General features: G+C 55.7%; 5 protein-coding genes across 5 annotated transcripts; 2 read left to right on the top strand and 3 right to left on the bottom strand.

Annotated features, from left to right (window-relative positions):
• Positions 1 to 89: 89 nt before the first annotated feature.
• LTR77_003402 (uncharacterized protein) lies at positions 90 to 764 on the top strand (the record flags this gene model as incomplete). The annotated part of the gene is made up of 1 exon (XM_064800659.1): positions 90 to 764. The coding sequence occupies one exon, from the start codon at positions 90 to 92 to the stop codon at positions 762 to 764; it is 675 nt and encodes a 224-aa protein (XP_064660610.1).
• A 1,130-nt stretch (positions 765 to 1,894) lies between these two features.
• Positions 1,895 to 5,191, top strand: LTR77_003403 (uncharacterized protein; the record flags this gene model as incomplete). Its single annotated transcript, XM_064800660.1, has 1 exon — positions 1,895 to 5,191. One exon carries the CDS (start codon positions 1,895 to 1,897, stop codon positions 5,189 to 5,191), a length of 3,297 nt encoding a protein of 1,098 aa, XP_064660611.1.
• A 449-nt stretch (positions 5,192 to 5,640) lies between these two features.
• Positions 5,641 to 6,315, bottom strand: LTR77_003404 (uncharacterized protein; the record flags this gene model as incomplete). Its single annotated transcript, XM_064800661.1, has 2 exons — positions 5,641 to 5,813; positions 5,943 to 6,315. The coding sequence occupies 2 exons, from the start codon at positions 6,313 to 6,315 to the stop codon at positions 5,641 to 5,643; spliced, it is 546 nt and encodes a 181-aa protein (XP_064660612.1).
• Positions 6,316 to 7,225: 910 nt separating this feature from the next.
• On the bottom strand, positions 7,226 to 9,040 carry LTR77_003405 (uncharacterized protein; the record flags this gene model as incomplete). The annotated part of the gene is made up of 1 exon (XM_064800662.1): positions 7,226 to 9,040. The coding sequence occupies one exon, from the start codon at positions 9,038 to 9,040 to the stop codon at positions 7,226 to 7,228; it is 1,815 nt and encodes a 604-aa protein (XP_064660613.1).
• Positions 9,041 to 9,512: 472 nt separating this feature from the next.
• Positions 9,513 to 10,740, bottom strand: LYS12 (homoisocitrate dehydrogenase; the record flags this gene model as incomplete). The annotated part of the gene is made up of 3 exons (XM_064800663.1): positions 9,513 to 10,362; positions 10,452 to 10,638; positions 10,692 to 10,740. The coding sequence occupies 3 exons, from the start codon at positions 10,738 to 10,740 to the stop codon at positions 9,513 to 9,515; spliced, it is 1,086 nt and encodes a 361-aa protein (XP_064660614.1).
• Positions 10,741 to 10,776: the final 36 nt, after the last annotated feature.

Below are 10,776 nucleotides of genomic sequence, written 5' to 3' on the forward strand. Positions count from 1 at the left end.
GGGCAACTGCGTCCGATTGCCGAAAACTCAATCTTAGCTGCAGATCGTCGAGACCGGCAGCACAACCCGCGACAGACATCACCACATCAATGGCGCCCTCACGAGCACTTCGGCCCATGCAGAACATCTGCGCGACCTGTCTGAAGCGACAGCAACCTGCCATAAAACGCTTCTACTCAGCTCCAGCCAATGAATCCGCGCTCCCTCGAGTCGCAACCCCCTCCTTCTGGTCCAGCCTGGTACCCAAACCGCTGCGCCGGCAGCAACCATCCCTGGAAGAGTCTGCTACAACACCGCCGCGGCCTGGATTTCTAAGCCGGGTATGCACTCGCCCTCGAGACTGGAACCCATACACCATCTTCATCCTCCTCGGGCTTCTCGCCGGCAGCAATGCTATTCAGATTCTCGCACTGCGCAATGACATGCTCAAGTATACGCGCCAGACGGAAGCTAAGCTGGGTCTGCTACGGGAGGTAGTGCAGAAGGTGAAGAATGGGGAGGAGGTAGATGTGAGGAAGGCGCTTGGGACGGGTGATGAGCAGACGGAGCGGGAGTGGGAGGAGATGGTGAAGGAGTTGGAGGAGACAGATACGGTGATTGAGGGGTGGAAGCGGAAGGCGGAGAAGAGGAAGGAGAGGGAGGCGGCACGACTTAGAGAGGGTGGTGGGCCGGGCGATGTGAAGGAGAGCAGGAGGACTAAAGAGAGGGTCGAGCCAGAGGTTGAGAGGGAGACGAGTCAAAGACGACCAAAGTTCGTGGTCTAACTCTTCGAACCAAGACGGAGGGCTCGTTGAGCTCTATTTGATAAGCCATCTCAATCCTAAGCTCGTGCCGAGCGCTGTCTATGGGGCCCTTGGTACGGGCTCAGATGGTCCAAGAGGCGGTCTGAGGCCGACCGCGCATGATTGAGCATCCAGGGTGGTCGCAACTAGCCATCGAGACCACTGTGCAGGAAGACTCCGGGCAGTCGAGCGCTTGAGGATTCAGACCTTTGCAGTACACCTACTCCATTAAGAATAGACATTGCATGACGAGACGAAGCCACCCGTGTACAGCAGGGCAGAGGCATAATCGGCAGCCATTTCTCCCAGCGTGGCAATAGCCTCGTGAGATGGAGGCGTGTCATGGAGGCGCGTCTTGAAAACGGGCGATGCACATCGTGGGGCGGAGAAGAGCAACAGTCGCTTGGTGCGAAGGGGCCATTTGGTGCTCTGCCGAGACTGACGGTACGTTTTGTTGACAGACCAAGTCTTGGATCGCGTAGGTTTATCTAGAAGACTCAAACCACATTCACCTTCTCGTATACAATTTAGCTTTTGAAAAAGCTATATCCAGGCGAGGCTCTTCCGCACGTGCGAGCTGCAGGGATCATGTCGTCCCGAACTCGGGCCGTCTCCTCCCTTGCATCTGGAATCACAGCCAAGCCAGCAACCGCATGCCGCCTTGCATCTGAAATTGCAAGCATTGTGTACTTTCGTCCTAATAGCACTGGATCTTTGGAGGGGTGATATACGCAATTGCACAGTCTACGGTATCAACATATCAAGAAAGGTGAGAACTTCTCCCCCGTTTGAGAGTGTTGCGTCCGACGTGGTGTGAGTTGTGGGAGGTGAGAGGGCTATCCACCGCTGTGGTTACGCAGCGGATACATGCACAACGGATGATGAACGGACTGGGATGGCTTTCAATTCGCATCCGACCACGACACATGTCCGCAGCTGGCCGCACGCGAGGAGTGCATGCGATGCGTTTGAAAGAAAGTTAAAGTCGACCAATCTGCCTTGATTCACCGTGTGTTTGCGCTTGCCCTTCCAGCCCACCTCCCCTTTGCGTTCTGTGCCTCAACCACCCAGTACTACCACCACGACCACACGCGCTTCCTGCTGACCACATCATGGCGTTTCCTCTAGGTGTCCTGCCAGGTGCTACTGGGTTAATTGGCGAAGGGGGAAGTTTTGCCAGCCTGAGGAAGTCGCGCAAGCCAGTCGAAGAGCCTTCTATCGCAAGCAAGGGATCCGCTTCAAACAAGTCGCCATCGCCGAAGAAGGACAGACCTCCGAAGAAGCATCAGAAGTCACTCTCGTCCAAGGTCACTGAAGCCAACAAGCGTGCGAGAGCGGAATCCTCCCCTGTCAAGTCTGCTCAGAAGACCTCACTCGAGGAGCGTCCGGGCTCAACGCCGACACTCAGCGCGTCAAAGTCGCATACAGCAGCTTATGAGCCATCGGCCAGTCCACCGCGCACTCAAGCGGCCAGCAACAGGCCCAAACACGTACCCATTGTCATTCCAGACTATGCGTCCATAGTCCCGTTACCTTCGGCATCCAGGTCCGGTTCCGTCTCGATTTGGCTTTCGAACGACAGCGACCCGTCGCGAAACCAGTCTACGTCCCCGGCTCCTTCACTCTCCGCGGACAAAGGCCGTAACCGGCCGCGTCATGTTGAGATAAAGATACCTGACTGGGCGCAACCCGTAGTCAAGCAGCCGGGCGCGCCACCGCGCGTCCACTTGACACAATCCGTCTTCTTGGATACCTTCGCCGATCTCACAGCATTATCTGATCTGGATACACCACTCCCGACTCCAGAATCAAGTCGCACAAGCACTATGAACCCCAACAATTCCGCCACTTCACCCGACCGTCTCAATCTGGAAACGCAGGCATATCTCTCGAGCGCACACAGCAGCTCCACCAGCCTGGTGGGACGTCTGGAAGAGTACGAGTCGGCTTCTGAAGCGGAGTCTATTCACACAGAGGAGGATGCGAGCTCCCACACGCCCAACCAAAATGCCGCGAACTCGCAGACAGCCACCACTTCGTCTCAAAGTACGCCAAGAACGAACCCAGCGCATCTGTCTGGCCTGGTCTGTAATGTCCATCGCACCACTGGCAAAGAGCCACATCCGCTGGTAGGCGCGACGACGACCATACTTGGAGATAAGCTCTACGTCTTTGGCGGGCGGCGACTTTCTAGGTCCAAGCCGCAGCTCACGTCAAACTTGTACGAGCTGGATCTGCTGTCACGGCATTGGACGAAGGTCGAGGCGAAGGGCGAAATACCCGCTCCTCGGTATTTCCACAGTGTCTGTGCACTCGGTGACAATAAACTAGTATGCTACGGTGGCATGTCGCCATCTCAGCCCACGGCAGAGCCGGCCCCTGAGGGTACGCCGGAGGTCATCGTGATGTCCGATGTTCACATCTACGACGCGCGCACCAAAATTTGGATGAGGATCCACACGCCCGATGCTCCTCAGGGACGCTACGCTCACTGTGCCGCTGTACTACCATCCTCGGCCGTTTTCACGTCGGCGAGCGCACCCATGTCGGCTGTTCACCACAATCCGTCAGGAAGCAACCCCAATCAGGGCTCACTCGGGGTCGCACTGGATGGTACAGGCGGCGCGGAGATGGTGGTGGTGGGTGGACAAGACAGTGCAAACCATTACATTGAACAAGTCAGTGTCTTCAATCTTAGGAGCCTCAAATGGACCGGCACGACGGGCATGGGCCGCAGTTGCGGTGCCTATCGTAGCGTGGTCACTCCTCTCACTACCATGAGCGCGGCTCAAATCGGAGCCGGTCCACATGCACGGAACGACGTGGAAGATGAGGACGACGAGCCCGGCAGTATTGGCTCAGGCGCGCCACTCCTGATCTACTCAAACTACAACTTCCTCGATGTCAAGCTCGAGCTCCAAGTGCGCCTGACGGACGGCACACTGACGGAGAAGGCAATGCAGACCACCGTGTCCCCTCCCGGACTGCGCTTCCCGAGCGGTGGTATCATCGCAAACCACTTTGTCGTGTCTGGGACTTTTCTGACGTCCTCCAAACAAGAGTACGCCCTCTGGGCTTTGGATCTCCGTACGCTGACTTGGGGTCGCATCGATGCCGGAGGTAGCATCTTCAGTCAAGGCAGCTGGAACAGGGGTGTGCTCTGGGGCAGACGCAACGCCTTCGTCATTCTCGGCAACCGCAAGCGAAGTCTTGTCGACGACTACAACAACCGCAGAATCAACTTCAGCAACATATGCCTTGTAGAGCTCGAGGCTTTTGGCTTGTACGACAACCCGCGGAAAACTGAACCATCCTCTGGATATCTGTCAGCGAGCGCTACGTCGTTACATGTCGGTCGTGACATTTCTGCAGCCGGCAGAGTGTTAACGCCAGCAGCCGAAGAGCTTGGCTCGTTGACAATGAACGTCCGCGAGTTGGCCGACATGGAGTTCCTTGCCATTGATGGTACGCGCATTCCCGTCAACTCCAGACTTATCGCGCGCCGATGGGGTGTGCATTTCACCAATCTCCTTAGAGAATCGCTGGCATTGTCTTCAGACACCGATGCAGCCACTTTGAGGCCTACTGGAGCCGGTCACCCCTCGCGAAACTCTAGTATTACCATAACACCATCGGTCAATTCTGCTGCCACCACAGTGACGGCAAACCACCACTCCGAAATGCCAGACGTCCGATCAGCCCCACCTTCATCACGTCCCCGGCTGTTTTACCTGCCTCATACGGCGCAGACGCTGCATGCATTGCTGCACTACCTCTATACTTCTACCCTACCTCAACCACCCCATCCTCTCGCGACGCCGCAAGTATTCTGCTCGCTACTACAACTCGCACGTCCGTACCAGATCGACGGACTCCTTGAGGCTGTTGTTGAGTGTCTGCACGAATCACTCGACGGCCGCAACGCAGCCGCCATCTTCAACGCCGCGGCGATGGCAGCGGGTGGCGGTGACGGAGTGCAGTTCGCACCTGTGGCAGGCAACAACAGAGAAAGCACCATTCCACTACGCACAGCCAGCTTGGCCGGTCTCGACAGCCTCATGGTCAACGGTAATACCCGCACCTCATCTGCACTCCGGATAGATACCGATATGGCGAACGGGCGATCGACTCGCAATACTCTGCGTCCTGGCCAGCGACTGGCAGAAGACTCTGAGGACGACGTTCCGAACAGCGCGGCTACGGATACGAGCATGAGTGATCTGGAAGGCAATTTGAGTCCGAGCAGTTTCAATCGCGCCAATGGAGCCAACGAAGTCTGGAATGGTTCGTTTAGCGCTGTGGTGGGGTTGCAGAAGCGTGGTTTGAGGGGTCTGATGGAAGGGAGGCGGATGCGGGAGAGGGGCAGGATGGATGGTGGGGAGGCGAAGGTTGGGTTGGGTATTGCGTAGGGCGTTTCTTGCTGTGATTGTTGCTACGGTGGCTTTGTTCGCTCGCTTGGGGGGATGATGACTAATGACTATAAATGGCATGGCTGGAGCCGGTTTGAGGGGGTGTTGAAGGCGTATGTTGAGGTTAAATGCTGTACTGGCGCAAGGCAAGCGGCCCATTGGGCATGTGTGGCAAGCTTCTCCTAGACGCAATTGCTCCTGAACAGGCCACATCACTCTCGTCGACACACTGTCATCATGTGTGAGAACGTCCATTGAGTGGCAGCTTCGACCGTGTTCTCCTTGCCGATAGCTACTACGCAAAACTTAGTGGCGCCCGAATCAGCACCACTTCCAGCCTTGGAGAAGCTAGCCCAGTGAGCGGCAGCTTTAGCCCTGCTCTCCTTGCCGAACCAGCACGCAAAGCACAATAACACACCCATCAGCACCACTTCCGGCCTTCGAGAAGCTCACGCCTCATCCTCCTTCGCCTCGTCCCCATCCTCGCCGCATCCAAGATCCACCCCCTCCATCCGCACAATGGTCTTGTTGGTCTTGTGCCTCATTGTCTTCTTCGCCTTTTTCGCCTTCTCCTTCTCCCCGCCGAAGAGCCCAGAGGGAATTTGGTTTGGAAATCGCTCATCTGGTCGACGGAGAACACGTGCTTCGCAAGACGTCTCTGCGCCTTCTCCATCTCCTCATTGGCTGTTGAAAACTAGATGTGTTAGTAAATGACCTTTGGAATAGTTTTGGTTTTGGAGAAGCAACTTACTGGCCTCCTTGTTCTTGATGTCCACCTCGCCGTACGTAGGGCCCGCTTCGTAGATGACCGCGTAGTCGACCAGCGCATTCTTGATGTCGATGGAGTTGCTGACGCGTTCGCCCTTCTCCGTCACGAAGTCGAGAAGAGGGGACATCATCGCGAATTCCACTACCGGAAACCGTTCGAGAAGCTGCGCTTGCTTGAGGTTGGAGTACCTCTGAGCGGCCTTGATAGTGTAGTTGGTGTAGGAAGCGAAGAAGTGGTTGTATGTGAGCTTGTGCTGGGCCACCCAGTCTTCGATGACATCGTACTCTTCCTCGAAGCATGTGAAATAGCGGCGTGGGGTGGTGTCGGCCGTCTCGAAGACGGGCACAAGGTTCATGCTGCTGCTAGCCACGGTGTTATGTGGAGAGTGGATTGTAAGGTGGAGAAGATAGTCGTGTTGCAAGGGCGAGATTTGGGAGAGCGTAGTTGTGTGTAAGTGTGGGTGCTAAGTGAGCGCTCTTCTCGGCCGTCGAAGAGTGATGTGAGGCTATTTGCGTGCTTGATAGGTGCGTTTCAGACATCGGAGAACTCACCAGTGAGTTGTGGAAGCTTCCAGTAGAAATCGTCATCGCCAGAAAGTTGAAGAGCATGGAGCTTCTATGCATGTGATATCAAATGTTACGTGGGCTCGGCAGAAACTCGGCCAAGAATTCAAAGGATATAATAATTTTCAACATTCTGTGTCTTCGTGGGTCCAGTAATGGATGGTGCCTTCTAATCCAGCAATGGTGAAGTTGGTTTGCCACGCTAACAGACTGAGAGTATCTTAGGGGCGAGAGCCCATTAGCCGCTTAAAGTCTGGGAGATTAGTCCTGTACAATAGCGAAATCTGTTCAATTGCGTGCAAGATGAACTCTTCTGTTAATCCAAGGTCGGCGATTCGACTCTGGCCAGGAGGGGTACATTGTCGTTTTGCCTTTTTGCCCTTTTGGCGGTATCTGGTAGCAGCAACGCCGACTGATTTCTCGTGCCGGACGCTTTACTTTTCAGTGCCGGTATGACCCTGTGGCGATCCGCGGTAGGGTATTGATGCCTGACATGGCGGTATGCATTGATCATGCTGGGAGGACAAGAACGGCAGGAGGCTCTTGGCGTCCACGTGATCGGGCTTGCGCAAAGCGGAGCAGAGAACGGCTGCACGCACAGTCAACACACACGCCCGTACATGTAAGATAGCGAACAAGCTTATGAAGGGCGAGCAGCTGATGAAATGGTAAACATACTCTGCATTAATCCAGCTAACCCACTCAGCCCCGGTCTCTGGCCTCCTCCCGCCGCAATGCAGCCTTTCCGACAGCAACGCCGACCACAGCGACCAGCAGTACGGCATTGAAGATCGCCATCATGAAGAATGGCGCTCCCGCCGTCCACGAGTCCGACAGCGCACCCCCGAGCTTGGTTAACAGCAGGATTCCTGCTCCACCGACGAAGCTGTACATGCCTGCAATCGAGCCTTTGAGCCGGGAGCGGTCCTTCTTGGCCTTCTCTTCAGGTGCTCCTGGGAGCAATGGCGCAGCTTCCGAGCCTTCCATAGCGCCAAACCGTTCTTGGGGTGCGGTGTCCGCTGGCTGCGCTCTGCTGTCACCGCCTTCGTTGATACCACGGCCGAGCAGACTAAGTGAGCAGACGATCGAGCCAATCTGGCTGATGCCTATGAGGATAACTGCAATGAACGCCCACTGACCTCCATCGCCATGGAACGGATCTGGGTTCCTGAGCATCCCGAACGCAACGTAACCTCCCACACCAACCGCGGCGGCACCAAGCAAAGGCCACTCGCTCGCTCCTTTCGCAACTCTGCCCCCGAGCCAGCCGAAGATGGGTGCACAGAGCAGCGCTGCTGTTTCTGCTATGCCAGAGAGCGCTGAGGCGAGAAGGTACGCTTTCTGGCAGTTCTCCTTGATGTCAGGAAGGTTGTCTGGGTTCGAGCGACATTTGCCTGTCCGAGTGAAGTACGCATTGACGAAGAATGGGATGAAGAGGCTGATCGCAACTGAGGAGGCGCGAGCGACAAAGCCGCCGAGGTAGCCCAAGAAGATTGTTGAGTCCGTCAGACCGAGCAGGAAAGCGTCTTTAACAAGTTCTAAGTACGAAGGCGTCGGTATCAGTGTCGTGTGGAGGTTGCCTTGGGAGTCCAACTTGGTACTCTCGTCGTACGGTCTGTCGCAGAGGTGATTGATGCTCTTCTCTTCTTCCCCAGGCAGGTTGCGGAGTCCGAAGAAAATGAAGATCGCGACGCAGAACGCAATGGCAGCGACAATATAGAAGCTGATCTGCAAGCTTTGAGCTGGACTGCGACCTTCGTCCTGGAAGTGCGCCGGTAGCGGGAGGAAGATGACGAGAGCGAGGAGAGCGCCTGCACCAGTGAAGAAGCCCACGAAGCCCGCCAGCTGCGATGTACCGGCATAGCTTTCTTCGTCTGTGTCCTTCTTTTGATCGCTCCCCGATCCGCTGGCCTGTCGTCTTGTCTGAGACCGGGAAACATATCGGTTTGGAGTGATGGTGAGCTCACTGCTCACACTGGGAGTGGCACCATGACCGATGCTGTCTCTCCTAGCCGCCCTCTCCTCTTCTTGCAGCCTTCCCGCGTATCCATTCGCTAGCGCTCGCTCCTGGATATTGGGCTCATCGTCCTCTTTGGTCATCCTCTTCGCTACCATAGCGGGCAGCACTGCGGTTACCATCGTAGAGCAGGCCGCACCTCCAATGCTGAAGCCCAGCCTTGCCACCAGCAGGTCGGGGTAGACGTTCTGACTCTGCACCAAGCAGATCAAGCTCAAACCCACAATGCAGTAGCCAACGACCGCCACAATGCGTACGCCAATCCGATCACTGAGTAGGCCCCAAATCGGACACGCAACGAGTGCCAGTAGCTCATCCGCAAAGCCGAGTGTCCCTACTGCATCTCCCACGCCCTTCTTTTGCCCAATGACATCCGTAACAACGAACGAGATGCTGCTGTTGAGGAAGACGAGGAAGGCGATACTGAAGAGGGCTATGCCGAGAAGGTAGGTGGTTGCTTGGAGCCGGGTGGCCGTCAGGCGTGGGAACAGACGGGGCATCTTGAGGGCCTTGCAGGCGGCTGTTGTCGTTGGAACGAAAGGCTCGTGATGTTGTACGCTTCAAGTTCACCGTGGCCTCATCTGGACCTCGTCTCTCCGACCATCTAGTCTTGCGCAGGGAAGTCTCATGATACTGACCGAGTTCGGTACATGTATGTTGTGGTATAGTAGAGGTGAGACGAAGTGAAGTGGAAGTAAAGCCGCCCGGATCTGGGGAGAGTTTGAGCTCGGGCTAATGACGGTGGGGTGGTGAATAGGTGCGCGATTTGGAAGACATTGAACGTGATCACTTGTTGTACTACTACTTGTCTGCAATGTAAGAGAGAACACCAAGAGCCGATAGCGGTGAGAGTAAAGGTTACAGAAGTTGTACTGTGCTTCTCCTCAACTCGAAAAGCTCTCATGCTTATTCTGAAAGGCTTCTGCTCATGTTGCCTGACCGGATACCGAGAGAACGATGACCGCAATCAGCCTAGAACCGCTTGATCACATCTTCCAACACCTCGGTTGTCTTCGCTTTGCCGCCCATGTCCGGACTGAGGTACTTCCCTTCCGACAGATTCTCATCAACCGCCTGGTAGATCTTCGCCGCAGCTTCCTCCTGCCCCAAGAACTCCAGCATGAGACCCACACTTCTTAGCGTAGCGATCGGGTTGGCGATGTTCTGACCCTGAATGTCTGGCGCGGACCCATGGCAAGGCTCTCCAATCGCAAAGCCATCGCCTACGTTCGCCGAGGGAACGAGGCCGAGGGAGCCGACGAGTGCTGCTGCACCATCTGACAGGATGTCACCGTAGAGGTTTGGGGCTACGATAACATCGTAGTCGGCAGGCTGACGAAACATTTTGTACACCATGGAATCAACAATCTGCTCCTCGATCTTGATGCCGGCGTCGCTGAATCGAGATTGCTCCAGTGCTGTCCGGGCTGTTTGACGAAAGAGTCCATCGGTCTGCGACAGTACGTTGCTCTTGTGCGTGATGGTGACCATCGCCTGCTTTCCTGACACGCCATCCGTAGAATTCCTTACACGCCGTCTTCGTAGTGCGATCTCGCCTGCCATTGTGGCTATTCTTGAAGACGCGCGCTCAGAGATGCGCTTGATCGCTTCCGCGACCTTCCCATTGGGACCGTCGTATGTCTTCTCCTCCTTGACGTATAGATCTTCGGTATTCTCGCGAACAATGACTAGATCTATCGGGTCTGGGAAGGCAGCCGTAGGCGCGACGGACTTCACAGGTCGTACATTGGCGTAGAGGTCAAGCCGCTTGCGCAGCGCCACAATAGGACTGCTGTAGCCCTTGGTAGGCGTCGAAGGCGAGCTGGTGGTGAGTAGTGTCAGCCATCAATCTGGTACAGTCTACCACTCTACATGCGTCCTTACGCACTCGGTTCAATCGAACGTACTCACCTCACAGCACCGAAAAGCGCCCCATCGCACTCGTTCTTCAGAGTATCCACCGTCTTATCCGGCAGAGCGACGCCAGTGTTCTTGAATGTCTCGAAACCTGCATCGAGATCCACGAAGGAGAACTTCAGACCAAGCGAAGGAGGTAGGGCTTCGAGGATACGTCGTCCTGCTGGTATGACTTCTCGGCCTGCGATGTGTCAGTGAAATGGTATGCGCGCATACAGTTTGCCTTATGCCCACCGATACCGTCGCCTGGTATCAGGCCTATCCGTAGGGTTCTCGCAGCCATTGGAAGATGTTGCTGAAGCTCCAAGAAATGTTTAGG

Source organism: Saxophila tyrrhenica (assembly GCF_035928015.1).
Source record: "Saxophila tyrrhenica strain CCFEE 5935 chromosome Unknown scaffold_5, whole genome shotgun sequence".
Taxonomy (NCBI): Eukaryota; Fungi; Ascomycota; class Dothideomycetes; order Mycosphaerellales; family Extremaceae; genus Saxophila; species Saxophila tyrrhenica.